Genomic DNA, 20359 nt, shown 5'->3' with positions numbered 1-20359 from the left:
TGCTTAAGCAGCTTTAAATAGTGCCTAAATCAGTCGCAAATGCCACCAAATTTTTGCGATTGCTATCATATTTTCACCATACAGTTGCCATTTGCGACTTAAAATAGCTTACAAACTACATACAAAATGTACTTGCACCATTTTGAGTATGCTTAAAAATAAAAAATAATAATGCACTCAAAATTCGTTCTGGAAAGGTAGAAATAGCAGCGCAAGTCGCATCGTAAATTTGAAGCTTACGCGTGTGCGCTGTACAGTACACGTTTTGCGATCACACGCACGTGTTGGTTGGTTCCCGATCAAAACATACGATGTTGATGTACTGTATACGGACACCAGGGCCGTTTTATAAACCACGGCTAGGGCTTCATTTTTTGCTGCAACGTGAAGACTGATTTTGTGGATTGACCTCATCGGTGATCATGTACATGCTCATTTTGTGGCTGCATGTGCCGGGCAACAGCATGGACGATGTAAACACTGTATTTATACTACATGGTGTGCACGTGCGTTCATGAATATTCAGCGCAGGTGATTACCAAACCTTCGTAAAATTGCTGCATGGCGCCTAGATTTTTCTCCCATCAGGAGCCATTGACTTCCAAACAGTTTTTTTCTCGGATTGTTACTACATGTGCCTAGGTACAACTGCGGCGATTTCAACGGTGTTCGTTGCACTGTTACATGTGTACATTTATGGGTACTGTGACCCTGATGGCACCATCCGATTTTTGGTACCTCGACACCGTCACGCAAACCAATCAAACTCTGTAAATTCCAATCGTATTCACGTAAAACTGCTGGAGACTCAAGTTCATCGAATGCGGCAAAACTTAAACAGGTCTTCGTCTTTGAAGTAAAAAAAACCGTTTGGACAGCTATTTTACATGTACGTGCCTTCTCCAGGCTTTGCCATAAAAATTCCAGACTTAGGATAACCTTTTTTGATTGAGGTTGCCGCCGTTTTTGTTTGAGCATGGAGGTAGAATCACACCTCCATGGTTTGAGGTTGCCGCATTTCTCGGTGTGTTGTTTGCATTTTTAGTTTGAGGTATTTCAAAACTGTTGGTACACAAGGTAGGACTTGCGTGAACCACACAGAGGAATGTGGACAGCCCGCGTGGAGCCACGGGTGGAAATGTGCCAAGAACTACTTTTTTTGTGCGGACGACTATTTCCTTCCCACGCGTGGAAAGTATCAACGCCTCGCGTGGGATTTTTTTTTAAGTCGCCGAAACTTAACTGACACACGCGTGGGATTCCCTCTCCACGCGTGGATCCCTCGCGTGGATGTCTCTTAATTTCGGGCCGTACTGTACATATCACTGTTGGGGGAGTCTGATTGGCTTATCCATCAAGTTGGACTTACTAACTGATGACACATGTTGTACATGTACAATCTTTGAAGCTGATGCAGGAAATCGCGGGGAAGCTATCCAATGAGGACAACTTATAAGAAGTTATGCCAGCGACCGTGCACTGTGTATGTGAAGGGATGGCTCACTAGGGAAGAGCAATACGTGTCAGACTTGATTCAAGTCTAGCATAACATGTGCACCTATGGATGGAATCAACAAGCACCTGTAACCATCTCCCTTGGATGTGTCTTTATTGCCACCTGCAGCTGAGTACCTGCATGTAATCATGGAGCTATTAAAAAGGTCCCATGATGTACCAGTACATGTACCGCTACATGTACATGTACCAGCACAGTGAGGTGCCTTACATGTACATGTAGAGCACCATGCACCTGTACACATGTACAATGTGCAGGTACTAGTGTATGAAGCATACCACTGACAGGGTGGGACACTTGCTGTTCATCCACTGTACATGTACCAGTAGATAAAATAAAAAGCTATGAAATTAAAATTGAGTTTTACAGAAACTCTGGAGTCTGCAACGGCATTTGACACTCGACGTATGACATTGCAACATTGGCTCTTCCTCAAAGACATTTGCTTCTTCAGCACAAAGCGCAGTTAGATCAGGCAGGTACCAGGGTTAGAATTGGCCAGGTTTGGATAAGACTGAAACCAGAGCCCAAGGAACACTGTCAACAGGAAGTAGCACTTGTATGGCATGAGTATCTATAGAGAAATGAACCTTTCACAATGGCATGACTGAGCATTATGCATCTGGCATAAGTTGTACCCCCCAAGAATAATGCCGTACGACAGGTGATATGTGAGCTCTTAATGGTTTGTCTAATGGGGAGGGAGGGGCAGACAGCACGGTGACAAGAAAGAGGTGCAAGGGATGAGTTGTACCTCCTTAAAGAGAGCACAGCAAGTACTGTACTAGTACCTGTCAATGATGTCTGTCTGTTGGAAGGGCTGTCAGGCTGTCTGTCTGTCGGGCAGGCTACCTGTCTGTCTGTCTGTCTGCAATATTGCTTTGTGTTATACCTGTAGCAGAAGATGACTTGCGACACCAAGTCCCTGCAATGCTACATGCCATTCACGCGTTCATGTGTATGTACATGAGACAATAATATGTCACTTTCTGCTTTACACGTAGAGTAGATCTGCTTGGAATTGACTGATTTGTTCTTTCAGCACAACTCAGACATGTGGTCAGCTTGCCAGTTCCAGAGACAATTACATGTACATGTATCCCTATCTGCTTCCACATCAGTGGTTTTTGTCCGTATGTACATAAGATGTACTGTCATAATTGCTTAGGTATTATATTTAGTATACCTGTATGTCTTTGTGTGCTGTGTGTTGTTGCTTCATTCTACTCCATTTCATCCTGTCTCCCATTTCTCCTATTTTTGGTTCTAACTTCAAAAGTACATTTTAAATACAGCAACTCTAGTCTCTCGCCTTCAATGACTCATGCATCATCTGCTGTTCATACCGGGTAACTTCAGATCTAATTTCACGGTTCACTAATGTAATTCTGAATTTGTTTTTGATAACATCAATTCTTCAATACCCCCATTACCGTGTAAACGATTGCATGCACATGTACACACACCAGGTAACCTACATGTACTATATTTTACACACCATACAGTGTATGAAAAATTGGGGTCATACCCTTTGAAAAATATGAAATCACTACTTAGGCGGTGTGCATGACCTGTTGCCATTGCTGGATATGGTAAAGTTCAAACTCTGGGGGAATACACGAACCGGTTACTGAGCAAAACCATGGGGAAGTGAGTCAGAACAGTCTCCGTACAGTCTTGTGTCTGTCAACACTGCTTTACGTTCATGTACACAGACGTCAACAAAATGACGTTCATTGTCCATCTATAAAAGAAAAATCACCAGAGTTGTGAAAGTTATCAGGGTAGTCTCTCCATAATTTTTGGAGTCTCGGAAGTACAAAAATACGTGTAATGTCGATGGTTACAGTGACTAACGATTGAAACAAAAAATTCCTAAAATGTCACTTAACAATTTGGGATGTACCCACCCACCACCCACATCCTTAAAAATCGCTGCCTTGAACATCGTGAGCCGCATAATGCAATTAACCTTCTGTTCTGAATATAACAAGTTGCCTTAATTCAATTACATACCGGTACCCCAACGTACCGTAACTGAGAAGCCTCTCCCCTCGATCAATAGACAAGAAGCAATCTCACTGGGATGACCCAACTTGTCTTTGAGTTAGTGGGTACATATTTACTTTTTATCTTCAGTTACTGATGGGTGGATGCTGTGAATAGACCTGGGCAGATCAGCTTATTACTGGTCAGGGATACTGCGTGCCCTCAAGCCTAGACATTTAAGCACATCTTCTTGAATGATGAACTCTGGATTTTGTTACCAATTTCCATTAGTCTGGGACTGTCCACTGATTCGATGACTTTATCAATAACCAGCAGCAGGGTAGGAACATGATCACAATTTCAGGGGGCAGTTTTATAAAAACGCAACTTCTGTTTAGCACATCATTTGCATGAAAGATTTTTTCCCAAAGACAAGCACACATGTACATGTACTTTGTACATGTGCATACACGTTTGGCACATACATGTACATGTAGCTGCATGGACATGTTGTGCTTAATGTGTGATGCTTGTACGAGGTAATATCATCCATGTGCATGTATGCGAGGCAGCGAGTGGCATGCTTTATTGGCCAATACATGTACATGTATGTACATGTACGTGTATGTACATGTACCTGAAGCATTTGTTCATATCTCACCAAGTAACTGGTCTGTTTGGTATTTATTCTCATAACAATCAGTTTCCTGCAAATATTCTTTGGTCATGCTATCTTTTACAATGTGTGACACATGGGCCCAAACAATTAATAACTGATCGTGTACAGGTACATGTACATGTCAGAGATTTCAAGAAACCAACTTTTTTTCAAGCCACCGTACATGTACATGTTCATATTGACAGTCTTGTTATATTATTATAATTTGGCATTTCTGGTAATGAGACCAAGGGTAGCTTGCACGCCCCAAGGAACCCCGTAGAAATCAGAAGAGACCAAGAGAAGCAGTTGCAGTTCTAGAGGCAGGAGGAAAACCCCACAGAACAAACCCATAGCCATGACCATGAGGTAAAGTAGGGACTTAAAAACCCAATCTATACATGGACTGGGCCGGGAATTGAACCCAGGCCACAGAGGAATCCACTAGTTGACTACCAAGCTGGCTCCCTGCATAAAGTGCACATGTGCATCCATGGGGCTGAAAAAGAAAATGCTACATGTGTCTCTCAAAACTCATTAAGAAACAACTGTTACATGTCACACTGTGGAAAGTAAGAAATCCTTGGTTGCCATCGTAACCACAAATCAATGAACAGCTTAATTAACGCACGTCATAACACACACTGGAAACATCAGTATTCATGAAATAACAACGACTCAGCAGAGAAAACATCGGCAGATACCAGTACTTCAGGAGCCAGAATTTGTTCAGTCTAATAAAATAATTTTTCCAGTAAATTCATGTACATGTACAAGCAGGTTTCATCCTTTGTACTGCTCTCTGCTAATCACCAATGAGATACATTTAACAGGCATGTACATGTACGTTGCTATTCCTGCTGCAGCTTATTACTTCTTATCCAAGAGCAAAAATCTTCTTTGCTGGGTCTTGGTACAAGCATGTGTACATGTACATGCGATTGATGGATCTAACATGTCTAATAGCCTGTGCATTCCAATAGCATTCTTGTTAGCTAATGAAATGGTAGAAGGAAGATCATGGTTTTACCCCTTTTTTTTTACGTAATGTGTACCAGCACATTAACTTTACGAGACCCCCCTTTTTTTACGTAATGTGTACCAGCACATTAACTTTACAAACTACATGTATATGACACCTGTGTATTATGGTACAGGTATTTTTACTTTTCCTTCTACAGTACATAGACATATCATGTCACTTGAGTGATTTTGACTGATAGGAATACTGTGTCAAGAATGCATCTTTGCATAGGAGGGTTAATGCCCGTTTATGAGATCTGGTGGTACGTGTACATGTACATGTAAATGTGACGATACACTTGATCAAGCATCCAGAAATTCTCATCACTGATGCAAAGAAGTTGAAAATACTGGTAGTTAAATTGCTCAGCCACTGCTGATTCATTTATGTACAAACATGTTTTGGGTTTTCTGGCAATCCCTACGCTCAGAAAGTTATGCCTTTCTGTACATGTACCGGCATGTCAGACTTCATGTACATGTACATTGTACAAGTACCATACATATATCCGTGGACTCTAAAACTGACAGAGTCAAGGAGCAGAAGATCTCGAATTAATGTAACAGAAAAGAATAAGACTCGATCTGTTTAAAGTACATGTAGATGTATGCAAACGGGATGAAAAGTACCGGTATATGCAAAATGTACAATGTATTTTACTTTTTTCTACTAGTTTTATCCCACACAAGGAGTACAGAAAAAGATTGAAATCAACTGAAAATTTCATTTTCTCTGAAAGGGGAGGCAGTACTTACTTGTACATACATGTACATGTACACCTTGGTTCTTTCAGGAACCTCGATGACTCACAAAGAATTTTGTCACATTGCACCTGTACGAGCCACAAAACAGGATACCACTGTACAGGATCAAATTAACCCTATAACCATGTTGAATCTAAACAGGATCCTATGTACTCTTGGTACATGTATTTGCACTGCTGTAGGATCCTGGGACAGACTTGTTTCTGTTGAAATCTGTTTGATAAATTCATCTAAATTTTACATTTTACATAATAGCATACATGCTTGTACAAACACATACATACCGATATGAACAAATAATTTGTGTTTAATACCCGAGTGTGAATCTGCCCTGAGCAAAAGTACCCCTCATCGGTCAAAAAAGCAATGTTAGTAGGGAGTGTTCATTTTGTTGGTAGCAATGCAACTGCAGCGCTTGTGTTTCTCAGTCGTTTGTGAACTGATAATGTGCAGTTAACATCAAAGAAGCCTCCAGTGTGAAGGGAAATTACATGTATGCCCTCTCTTGGTCCAGTTCGGGGCCCATAACATTCATTGCAGGTTACATGTACATGTATGCACACGCACAGTGTACATGTACATGTACTTCAGGTCAAACCATTTAAGAGTCAAGTGATTTTGAACAACTTTTACAATTAGTCAGTTTTTGGGTGTGACTGTTTGTGCACACTGTGGATGGCGTCACCTCAATAAGGAATAACAATACACTTGAAAACCCAAGCAAAAATACACCCCCAATATTCAGAGGGGTACAGGTGCCAGTAAAGCACCTACAGGTACGGTACTGAAACTTTTTGGTACATACTGTACATGTAATACAAAGCTTACCAATGAGTCAGGCAATATTGTACATATTTGGAAGGCCATTGTTCAATTTGATTCTTTTTTGTGCAGGCACTGGCGAACAAAAAAATATTTGAGGAAACACACACCAATTCTATACATCCTACCCAATACTCAAATGAGCTAAGAATTGTACATGTAGCTCTTTAGAAAGACTTTCAGGGAAATGGCTCTTCTATGTACATGTACATCACAGGCTGCAGGTACATGTGCAGTACTTCAATGAGACATAATGGTAAAGGTAGTACACATCTTCAACATGTACATGTATAAAGTGTTCTGAATATGTTTCATATTACATGTACTGTACCATAATGTATATTTGCATTATGTATGATGCTAACCTTTTCAAGGATTGAAATTGCCGATCGGATTATGATGGAGTACATGTTATGTTGCAGCTAAGCTGTGCACAATTGGATCTACCGGTATATGAGTCTCCTCAAATGACACTTGTGTATGAGATAGGCAGGTGATTCAATTAGTGTGCAATGCAATTAAACTCAGTTATGACAAGTGGAAGACCTTTAACAATTACTAGAAAAATCTGTGATGTGCACACACATGTACATGTAGACCTGTACATGTACATGTACAAAAAGAAAGCCTGACCATTGGTTGTTGTACTAGCAAATTAGTAGTAATTGTCCACTTGAATGTACTTCATATACATGTACAAAATACCAGTAATGCACATGAACATTTAGGCTTGAGATGGATGAGTGATACATGTACATGTACCGGTAAGTCTTGATTATGTACCAGTAACTTCAGGTTAACATGACAGTACATGAACGTTGGCTTTCTTTGGGTTGTGAATTTTACCAATGAACAGATTAAACCAATTTTTTTAGACTACACTTTGTAAATCTGGCATTGAAATCGGCCTAAAATCTCGTTCAATTTTACTCTCATCCTTATTAATGAGCCTCCATTGCATCCCGTCCGAACATGTGATTGAGAAATTTAATGAGGGGGTGGCTGAGTTTAGACCAGACTTCCTGATATGGAGGTAAATCAATGACAATATGAAGGTGTGTGCTACTACCGGTACATGTACCTTATTCCTCATTTCTAACATCACTGTCTGTACATTGCAATGACAGGGAGTAGTAGAAAGTCCAATGAAACAAGGTCATTTTATGCCGCTAATCTTATCTGACAGTCTCTGTCCAGTAATCCAGACTTAATGACCAAAATGACAGTGTGCTTATACTTGAGACATACATGTATGTATGTTTGATTCAAGATTCCATCTTCTTCGTACCACGGAGCGATAATCTTTTCAATAGCTCCAAGTTCGGACACAGGTTGGCTGCAGTGTAGGAGGCCTGTGGCAGGTGCTGGCTTCAGTGCATTTGAAACTCCATCAGAAAGCATTTAAGGTGCCATCTGCACTATATGAACCAGCCTCTCTACATGTGTACCGTAATTAGCCTTGCAAGCTTGGCACTATAGTTGAGTGGTTCCACGCATGTACATGTACAGCACACGTACTGTCTGCACTTGCGAACAGGTTTGGGGCTTCGATTTCAACCTGAATAAGCTTGTGAATTTTTTTCTCACACTCTAAAAAATGTGCTGAGTATTCAGTTCTTGTGAAGTTACAATGTTTGTTGACAGTAACAGCAAAAAAAAGCCGTCTAGATTCCTGAGAAGATAGATTTACAAGGAAACTGCTCAAGACTCAATGTGTGAGTTTCAATATGCACTACCCTTCAAAAGTGAAACAAGTTACAACGAACCAATTCCTTAGTACACATATGTACCGGTACTGCATTGTACCATACATGTAATACACTGTAATTCTATAAATGGCTTGAGGCAAACATGGAAATCCACCCACACCGTAATAACATTTGTGAACACTTATAATTCTACTTTCGTGAAATCACACACATGTACAGTAACCTGTAATTCCAAGCCTCTTCCTATTACTATGATTAGTTTTGACGTTAAGCCCACTCTCATGAGAAAAGTCACGCTGTGATCTACCGGGTAAGTGGCTGTGATGACAGAGCGCTGTAAAAGGAAGCTGTTTCTGATATCTTGAATTCAGCCAAACAAACAATCCAAAACTGTATGTTTAATACTAAAAAGAAAGAGAAACCTTTCAAATAAGAAAGGATGGTACATGTAGAATTACAAGTACACACATTAACCACTGCATGTCCGATTTAAGGTACATACATGTACATGTACATGTACCAGTATCTTCCATGTGAGTACACTGTACAGTGCTTCACTTCACAAGCAGTGTTCACTTCAGTTTTTATGGAATCTTATCCAATTTCTTCTTGAATCCTTGGATGAAGCTACTGTCCATGCACCTACATATTGTGCAGTAAATGTACTGGTACTTTCATAAACCCTTCTCCAATAATTGATTGATCATGACAGGTGGTAATAACACAATGGCTTGCACAGCACTCTTCCAATTAACATGCACACCATACAACATGTGCAACCTGCACACATACATGTACCATACCGTTGTACGGTTCGCAGTAAATTTTAACCAATGGTCTTGTCATCAATATCAATTGCCACATTCAATTTATCTAATGGAATGCCACAACTAGTCAAACTCAAGCAGGCTGCTTCCTCCTCGGTAACCCCCTCTCCAAGCGAGCCGACACTCGACAGCATGATCACGGTAATGTTGCCATGGCAACAAAATGCCCAAAAGAGCAATTTCCCTCTTTACTAGGTCAGCATGGATTGGCCAGGTGTCAAGTCTTCAGGTTCTTGTCTAACTAATGGTTTCTCACCATGAGTCATACTGTAGAGGACTCGGACAACATAATTATACCGGTACCAATTTTTTGGGCAATAATTTTGTAGACCGTAGAATGCACATGAGCACAGAGAAGTTTACTTAACCAAGCCAGACCAATCCATTAAAACGCAGAGATTAAAATTTCATAGTTTCTCTGGTATTGATAATTCATGGATCCGTGTCCATGGATCAGTACACGAGGGTATGATGCAGGCCTTAGAATCTTGGAAAAGACAGCATATAATGCAGGTACTGCAGGACACCATGGCAAGTTTACATGCTGCAAATCTGCATATTATGAAAACAAATCTCCTTGCCCAACTTTCAACTCTTGTGAATTCTGCTGTGAATATTTTGTAATGTCAAACCTGCTTTACAATCACACTGAGTACAAGGTTTTTCAAGAGACATAACATGATGGGCAAGGACATTTAAGAAACATACCATGTCTGTGGATGCGTGTTCATCTTCGAATCTGTGTATTTCTGTTGGCGATTTCAAGTACATGTACATGTATGTACCATACGCCAGAGTGTTGAGAGACTTCAAAGACAAGTGAGTTTCCGCGCACGTCTGTGTAAACTGGACACTGACCATCAAGAATCACGACCGAAACTCCTCCATATACATTTCTGTAATTCTGGACAAAAAATGTACCAGTAACTCCAATGGAAACTGATAAACATCCTGTCCATACGGTGCAAACAGTTGGATTCGAACCCAAGTCAAAAGAGGCCCTCGTAGCAAGCAGGGAAAGTACCACTAACAAATGAACATGTGACGATGCATAATGATTGTTGGTCTACTGTACACTTCATCATAAAATACACTTGACCGCAGTTTCTGAAGAATCCTGAGGAATTACTGGTACCCTCTATGGGAATTTCCCACTGGTTTCCCTTTTCACCTTTTGTAGCTGAAATTTATGAATTTGCCGATTTACAGGAAGAAACTCTGTAAGTTTCACGGATGTGCATGATGAAGGTTTGCAAAAGCAACAGAGCAGGAAATCAAATACCGGTAGGCTTTACGGTACATACATATACATGTACATCAATTGTACTTTCTGTTTTTATGAGTACTACCGGTATATGATCTCTGTTCCTACCCAACAGGAAAATGCAATACAGGGAGATGTCCAATTTTTGCAGTCTCACTGAATTGTTTTCTGTTCATTCCTGTTTGAAATGTACACATACAGGTGTACAGGTAACCGTATGCACAGCAAACTCACCAGTACATTGTACACTCCCTTAATTGTGGCCAACCCCACTTCTACGGTACATTACATGTACTGTACCTACACGAATTCATGAAAATGTGTACAGAACCTCAATTACTGGTAAAGGTAAATTAAACTTTGACCTTAAAAACTTTCTGGAACTGTACGTGTGCTGGTATCCATGTGTGCTGTACGAGTACATGTTCATGTAGGCCTACACTGTGTTTTAACCCCAACTGCCCAAGCACTGTTACTAGTGGTATCCCTCCCCAATCACACAGACTCCAACAGTACTCTTGCTGCAACAGCACCCAATCACATAGACTCCAACAGTACTCTTGCTGCAACAGCACCCAATCACATAGACTCCAACAGTACTCTTGCTGCAACAGCACCCAATCACATAGACTCCAACAGTACTCTTGCTGCAACAGCACCCAATCACATAGACTCCAACAGTACTCTTGCTGCAACAGCACCCAATCACACAGACTCCAACAGTACTCTTGCTGCAACAGCACCCAATCACATAGACTCCAACAGTACTCTTGCTGCAACAGCACCCAATCACACAGACTCCAACAGTACTCTTGCTGCAACAGCACCCAATCACACAGACTCCAACAGTACTCTTGCTGCAACAGCACCCAATCACACAGACTCCAATGGGTCTTTACCTGTGTGATTTTGTTTGATTGGGTACAGCAGGCGCATAGCACATTACAAAGAGTATAGACAGGCAGTACCTACATGTACATGTAATCAAACAAGCTTAAAAACAATTATTTTGCATACGGCATATCCATCCCCAACTGCTGGGATTATTGTGGTCAGAAACAAGGAAGATTGTCCTTGTTATGGTGCCAGTAATTGTTACATAATATTACAAATTACATACTGGTACCCGTTACCATTTCAATAGGAAGCTTTCAATCATTACATAATCTTTAAAAATACACTCATTTAAAATTCCTGATGGTAAAACGTGAGAGGGCCACGGTACCCTTTTCCAGTCAAAATTCAACAAGGTACCATAAGTGCAGGCCCACAGTACCTTAGTCAAAACCCAACACCACACTGGAAGTTCCCAATACCTACATGTACATGTAAATGTAATTCCACAAATTCCCACATCTTAATGGCATTGAAGTTTGACTGGTTAGGGATTGTTAGGGTTAACATGGTTAAGGTAAATTTGTGTACACCTTCTGTGTACAATGTTCACGAACTTAAGTTTGTCTACGTTGTGGATTGTGATCATACTGGTACACATATGCACATGTTTTTGTACAGGAACATCATGGCTGACAAATGTACATGTACATGTACCACCCACCACGCACAACTGTACAAAGGTGCCCTGTACATGTACATGTACCGATATAATGTACATGTACTAGTATCACTGTTCCACAGTACATGTACACGTATGTACATGTACATGTACATGTACATGTATACAGGTACCGGTACATGTAACTACATGTCATGATGTGCAGCGCATGTACAAATACATGTACTGTACATGTACCGGTACAATGTATAAATATGTACTTTGCCGTGGGTTAAGGAAAACATCAACATTTACATTTATATGTATTGATTGGTTGTACTGGTACAAGCAATTATGAAAACACACACTGAAAGCCTGGGGCTCCTAACAACCCGTATCAAAATATGAACTGTCAACACACGCACAAGACTTACAGTGTACACGCACCATGGGAACTTTAGCTCCAATTGTATATGGGTACAAGTATTCATGAACATGCCAAGTGATGGTCAGAGGAAATATTGAACAATAAGTGCACAGTATGCACTGTGGGATTGATTGCACTTAACGAGATGAAGCACTGATGACAGGTGTACAGTTAATGAATATGTGAAATATTACAATTTTGTAAAACTATGGTACAAGTACATGTAAATTAATAAGGAAATAAATATGGGCTTGGCCTGTTTAGTAAATGTTAGTTTGATACTGGCCAAGCACATATTTATTCCCTTTCATAAATACTTTTAAGCCTTTTTAGTCTGAGAGTCAAAAGAAGTAAAAATACATGTACATGTAAATGATGGATTTTAGCAATTTTGTTCTGGAATTTTTCAATTTCTCCAATCCCCCCGTCCACTTTATGGAATATTCCTTGAGCAAATTGTCCAATTGGTGCACAAAGACTGTTGACCAATCAGAACGGATTAAATTCTCTCGTATCCATGTGCCAACATGTGATTTACGAAGCGGGCATTATCACATCTCAGCAGTATTATCAAATGTTAATACACGGTTAAGTTGCCTGCTGTTAAATAGGGAGACTGTCTGAAGTACACGTACCGTACATGTATAAATGAATAGCTGTTGACTGATGGTCATGATGGCGTAGGCCTAATGTACATCTGTAAGGAGATTGAAGATTCTTTTGGACTATGAAATGTCCAATGAAATGGATGGGCTGTACACAAAAATGAAAGTACAATTCTTTAGAACAAACCCTTTGGTTCTTTATCATATCTTGACTTATTTTGACTCTCTGACTAACACAGTATTTGTGAATGGGAATACCCGGTAAATGTACATGTATGCACTTGGTTGGTTAATATATCAGACCAGATCAGGAGAATGAACGATGATGATGATGCCCTCGCTTGTGGCCTGGGCATGAGTCCCGTCCATTATCCCGAGCCAGTCTTAAATGCATGTTTAAAAAAACGGCCAAACACATTCCCTCATAATTTGTACTTAAATGTGATGCACACTGGGCGACACACATTGAAATAACTGCTTGAATAGAAGTGCCCTGAACTGTAACCATTGCTGCATTGCACTAAACAAGGATATAGTATTCAATGTCCATTAATCTCCCAATTCAATCACTGATATAATCTTATCTGTTTGCAGACAAAACCTGCCATTAACTTGGATCCTGTTATTGAACATCTTTGCAAAAATCCTCCCAAATTGGATGACGTCCAGCGTAATCTGGGCTATACGGTAATTGGGGCTCCAAGAAAAGTTGATGCATTAAACATGTGGGAATCTGCCACACGTACCGTACATGTACCAGGCACCTCCATGACCATGGAAGGTGATTAAGTGCACAGCCATCATCTCTAAGACATCCACTTTACGGATGTTGAATATCTGTATTGGAACTCTTTGAATAATACAGCTGAAGTTGAAACACTTTGATACTTTGATGTTCCACAAATTACACTTGTACAAACTATACGGTACCATTGCAAAAACTATACAGGTACTTTGTTTGAGAACGTGAGTCCACCTGCATTTATGAGTTTGATCTTTTATCACCATATTCTTCAAGTTGAGCAGCAGCTGTTGTGTCTATTAGGTTCTACAAGGACCATTACCTGAGGTAGCACTAATCAACCGAACGAGCAGGGAAAGGTTACAAATGAAATGTTAATCACCGAGGACAGCGTGCATTTTCCTACGTACGATATTTAAGCCTGTACTTTTCCTCGTGATCGTCACTGAACCTTTGACAATGCCTCACCATTCTTGACCCACAACAACAGGATGTGTGCAATTTTGAACGGTTACCGGCTAGAATGACAATGCTGACTCAATTTTGATACATTAGGAATGGCTGCCATCAGTCTAGATAGCAAAAAGTCCATACTATGCATTGCATGTTCATCTGTAGCACTCTGACGCATTCTAGAAAACAAACCCAAGCAAGATTGATAACTTGCACTAACGTGTATTTGACTTGCTCACAGATAACTTTTTCGGGGGAAATTCTGTAAAATATTGGCCTATTGTTCATTTTTGTTTCATATTTGAAGTCTTCAACAAGTTCAGTGTACATGTACCTGTATGTACTGTACATGAAACAATGAACAGTTTTGGCCTCATTTCTAAAACCCTAATCATGGCACATGTACATGTGACTCACTCTGCAAAACGGAGTCTTAAGTTGCCAGAGCCACTTTTTTAGTTTTTATTTGTATTCAAAAGAGCAAATGGAGCTTTTTGTTTTGATGTATCACTCAGTTTGGCATCCTGATGGAAGTGGATACTCCATGGTGACAAATGCTGTGGGTTCCTATTGATTTATACTGTGCAAAATTATTCTAAAGGACTTTTTACTCCAAAGTGGCTCTGGTGACTTGAGACTCATTTTCACAGAATGGGTCACATATACATATATGTACATGTGTGAATGGAGCTATCCAATGAAGGGTAGCATCCGTGTGTTTTTATACTGGGTTCAGTATGGAGCCCAAATGGAGCCAAGGATTGGGAACAGAGTATTTACGTAGGAAAAAAGAGTTTTGATCTCACCTTCATCGATGTCTCCTCTGGCAGCAGCCTCCAGGAGCTGGATGTTGGGGGCAAAATTTATCCTCCTCTTTCTGGGACTGTCTGGCCCCGCTTTTCCCATGGCACTTTTGCGGCTCTTCTTGGTGAATTCCCGCTCGCTGGTGGCCCATCGTTTCAGCTGCTGGGCCCGGCGTTTGCGTGCAAGTTTAAGCCTGTCCTGTACACTCAGACGCTCCAGCGAGGGCATCTCAGCAACCAGCTCCTCATGAGTAGTCATGTTGCTTGGGAGGGTCCGTCCACTGCCAATCCTACAGATCTTCTAGAAGCCCACTGAATTCCCTCCGCAACAAATGGCCGATGAAATAACTTTCATAACAATGAAAAGTCCCGTTAACAACTTTTATTCTTTGTCTCTTACTACAAACTGAGTGTTGTCAGAAAGAGTAAAGTTAACCACTATTTTTTTTCTTCTGCAACTACAAACCGCGTGTTGTCGGAAGAGAGAACAGACTGTCCCTCCGTCCTACTAGCCTCCCCGACTGCAAACTAACACACTTTGTGCATATTATTGTTTGCCTGGGTGGCTTCCTCTCCCTAACTTCCTCAGGAAGTTGGACTCATATGACCTTTGACCCAATGGCAAGATCCATTCTAATAGCAGGGGTGCACATCGGCGGTATCACCGGGAAGTTAAAGATGTCGGGTGAGCCCTGAAGTGTGCTCCAGTAACATGTCTTTACAGCTGCATCTACAAGAAAGCAAAAAAAAAAAAGGGAACAATAAAATCAAGGGAAAAACCGACTTCAGAATTGATATAGTACAAGTTTTCCCAGCCAATTTTGGAAAAACGTGTAATTGTCTTAGTAACAGCAGCATTCATTTTCGAGCAGAACAGAACGAACATTCAAATCCCTGTTTCTCTTTAACAAATAAAAATTCTGTTTCAATGAGAGAGCATTCAGTCGTATAAAGTCACGGTTTAACTTCTTGATATTACGCTGGTTAAGTATGTCGACATTCATATTTGCAAAAACTGAATGCATCTCTGCAATCCTACAATCATCTTAATTTGAATTCAATCTACATGTACATGTACTTTGAAAAAAATATATGCAGGCTATTTCACCTGTGTGTTATTTAAGGTATGCCTGGTCAAGAATTGGAATTTGTTTGTGTGCTAACAGAAGTTACGGTATATTCCTAGAAGTGTTTAGTTGATGGGTTAAATGTTTCAATAGTCATTAATAAATAAATCACTCATGTTGTCTTTGGAAACATACTGACTATTGTAAGAATCATATTTAAAACACCGAGGCTGAGGGAACCTTCCTTCTTGTGTTACATTTTTGCCACAATCACCTCATACAGCGAAGTTAAAGTTCACACATGTACCTTCTTGCAATGGTTGAAAGGGGAGATACAGAAAAACCATAGAGACCTTAATTTGTGTACAGTTTGTAATCCTTCATGAGTAACATTACATTTGTTATCAATGTGGTGTCATGATTAGCATAACGTATGATCAAACTGAACATTTACTTTTGCAAATTTGAATCACAGAAAATGAAAATGAAAGCTCAATTCCGAAGAGTCACAGTAAAAGACATATTTTGGTGAATAAAAATGTACATTTGTTATAATTGGCAACAAATACTGGTACTTCAAACCGAAATCCCATATTTGTAACCACTTAAATGAAACGTAATGCACATTGATTTATTTGAAGGATGCAAAATTACGTTGAATGCTCGTCATTGCAAAAATGAAACCAGGTTTATGCTAAATTGAATTGTGCATTTTCCTAACTTGGCTGGGAAAATCTATATCAATGTTGAACTTAACCAAGCATAGAAGCTGCTGTTCATGTACAAGTACTGTAGTAAACTTGATGAATTTGAAAGTGAACAAGTTTTTCAGATCTACCAGGAATGATGACAAGTTTATTTCTGCTTTTTAGTTTGGGGTTTCACAGCAGACAATGACCTGTGAGTTTTTCCTGTTATGCACCTGTGTTTATATTTGTATCAGGTTTCGTTGGTAAAAGCTAAGGAAGCTTCATCTCTTCACAAATAAAAGTCAAAATACGACTAGGCTGTCATTACATAAGCTTCATAGATGGACTTTTTAAATTCTCCAAATTCAAAATTCTTGTAACTACATGTACACTTGCACCTGATCTAAAGCAGAACAATAAACATGACTCCCCTCCCCCCAAAAAAAATAATCTGGAGGACTGACCAAGAAATCAACCTGGAAAAGATATGAAATACAGTACACCCCCAAAGAATTATTGTGTGTAATGATCAGAGTTCATTCTTGAATGGTGTGTGTGCACGTACATGTGTACACTTACATGTGCATGTGCACATTTGTACACTTACATGTAGCATTTGAGTTATTATAAAACAGTGCCATACACAAAAATCTTATCACTAATTTAGTTTCTTTTTTCCTTGAAACTGTTTGCTTCTCAAATAAAGCTGTCTGTCTATCCGCTGTCTCCTCTATGTAAATACCCATAATGCCGGTACCAGATAATACCAGATTTGGTCAAATTCTAAATAAAGCATTCAGATGTTTTAAATGCCAATCACAGTAAGCCAGAGCACATGCAGCACCATGTGGGGCCTGAGTCATGTAGGTACAGATCTAGTATGTTAGAGGTCAGTACAAGTACACGCACCGTAGACTAGAATTAAGAGGGCCATTGTAGGTAAGGCAGCACCCTTATTATGTACAAATTTAAAAGTTATTAAAACATTTATATCATGCCAAAACCTACATGTACATGTAGTCCATACAGATGAAAGTAGTAATAATACGGCCGTTTCACAATAGGGCGCCTCCAAGAGTTTGCAACGTGTTGGCCAATCTCAATGCGCGAAAGTTGTCGACCTAATGCGCGTTTAGAAAGGGTCGACAAATTTCGAGCATTGTGATTGGCCAATGCATTGCAAAATCCTGGAGGCGCCCTATTCTGAAACGGCCGAATTGCAACTTACTTACGTGCATGCACATGCATGTATGCTTGACATGCTACACAATGTGCATTATTAATGATGTCAGACTGTAAGACTTAAAGGTTTTCATGGTGAAAGAAACTAGATCTATAGTAAAGATTGCGGTAACACCATGTATTTATCTCTTCTTTGAGTATGTGTGGTTCTGAGAAGAACCGGGGAATAACTCGACGTTTCGAACAGTGTACTCTGTCCGTCTTCAGTCTCCTGAAGACGGACAGAGTACACTGTTCGAAACGTCGAGTTATGTCCGTCTTCAGTCTCCTGAAGACGGACAGAGTACACTGTTCGAAACGTCGAGTTATTCCCCGGTTCTTCTCAGAACCACACATACTCAAAGAAGAGATAAATACATGGTGTTACCGCAATCTTTACTATAGATGTCAGACTGGTATGAGAGTCTATTGGCAGTTGACTTTTGAAACAAGAAAGTGCTCACTTTGAGCACGGGAACTGGCTCACGTCTGGTTAAAAAACAAGGAAAACTACCGCGTACATTTACATGATATGTACCCGGTACATGTACTTACATTACTGGAACCTATCAGTGCATGTACTTTCTAAAACAAGCAATTTACAAACATGTCTTACCCAGGCCTAAACGCACATTTCTTGTTACCGGTATATAATTGCCCGAATGCAAACTCATTCTGAAAGTGATGTAGCAACTGTCAATATTGGGAGCTTCCTCATAAACATGTAGACTTTATCCATTACAACATACATGTATAACTTGACCCTTGTATTCCATCTCCTTGGTCCATTAACTTGTCTTGAGAACAAATGACTATCTTTACTAGATGACCAGTGGTTGCTTAATGAGTCAGAGGTCTCTGAAATGGCATCATGAATTGAGAACACCATCACGGTGCACCGGTTCTTTTGAGTTGTGAACAAATAAAACAGTCAAGGGCACTACGTACAGTACATGAATGTGAACACAGAAAACATACCAGACATGGTACTGGCTACGATCTGGAAATAGCCAAAACAAAAAACAGTAAAAGCACACTGCCAGGACAAGAACAGTTGAATAATTCAGACTGACTCAAATGGCAACCCAATATTCACGTACATGTACCTGTACATGTACATATAGCAACCTGATAATTTTGGTAAAATGATGTAATTTACTAACAGGTTCTCCATTTTACTAATTGGTCTGTGAGTACATGTACATGAGGTTCAGCTCCATACCCGGTACCTGTCCATGATTCATCAGCAAATGTTACCACTCAATAAAGTAACTTGACGGAGCATTTACCGGTACATGTAACAAACTGATCTCTGAAATACTGTACATATACATAGTGTACACAACATTATGGCATTTGTATGGTACAGGTGCATATGCACAGTACATGTACATGTAATTGTCAATATCAAAATGCACCATTTGATACTGTAAAATAAAAGACTAGGAAAACTTTGCATTTATTACCACCAAATTGACAAAAAACCATGAACTGCAGTGTACGAAAAACAAGCAAGTCACTTTTCCAGTGTGCCACTGGCTGCACACATGTATGTACAATGTGAACATCCACAGTTCATGGACACACTAGCCCAATCATGGCCTCTCTACTTCCACAAAGACTAAAGTCACAAATGTTCATGGCTTTGAAGATCTGAAGCTAAATTTGAAAGGAAAAAAATTCTTCCATACCTGTAATCAATTTAAAACATTACAACAGCTTCCATCCAAAATTTGGAGTTCGACATTGAGAACAAAGTGGGAAAGACAGAAGGAACACAACTTTTTGGTGCGTATAATTCCATCACTGTGAGAACAGAATTCAATTTTCTGGATCTAACCACGTTATATTTTCTTCCTATTCAGTTTTGCCTTACTGCACCCAACAGCTGAGCAGTTTTTTATGGCTGATCAGTGGGGCATGACAACTTTTCTCTTGTATCCTTGCAGACCAATACACAGAAAGAAAAGGTGAAGGCAAGCCCTTGAAGGTTTACACCAACTGCATGTACATGTACACGTACCTTGCCTTTGGCTTAACAATACTACAAAGGATTTGGCCTATGGTGTCCGAGGTCTACTTGTATACTCAATGTCTGTGGTCTGAATTGTTAAGAAAGCGAAAGTGCAATTCATAACAAAATGGATGTGCTTCCCCGTTTAGTTCAATCATGCTATCGATGTACATACATGCACATGTAAGCAGGCCTACAGTATGGTACATGTACCATAAATGTACATGTATACACGTATATGCACAATTACAGAGTAGGACACGCCCAAAT

General features: G+C 40.0%; 1 protein-coding gene across 3 annotated transcripts in view; it reads right to left on the bottom strand.

Moving 5' to 3' along the window:
* The window catches only part of LOC110980059 (protein phosphatase 1 regulatory subunit 16A-like), a 67477-nt gene that overhangs the window by 42589 nt on the left and 4529 nt on the right, over positions 1–20359 (bottom strand). For 2 of the 3 annotated variants that reach the window (XM_022236358.2, XM_022236359.2), the window contains exon 2: positions 15102–15828. In XM_022236358.2, coding sequence (XP_022092050.2) covers positions 15102–15357 — 256 coding nt within the window. In that variant the 5' untranslated portion in view covers positions 15358–15828. Of the gene's footprint in view, positions 1–15101; positions 15829–19766; positions 19920–20359 lie in introns of those variants that run through there. The other variant, XM_022236360.2, reaches the window with a different exon arrangement.

The sequence above is a fragment of the Acanthaster planci genome, linkage group LG06, assembly GCF_054643075.1.
Source record: "Acanthaster planci isolate LZ-2023a linkage group LG06, COTS_SCS, whole genome shotgun sequence".
Lineage (NCBI taxonomy): Eukaryota > Metazoa > Echinodermata > Asteroidea > Valvatida > Acanthasteridae > Acanthaster > Acanthaster planci.
The sequence above is the reverse complement of the archived record's forward strand: the minus strand, read 5'-3'. Positions and strand labels throughout refer to the sequence as shown.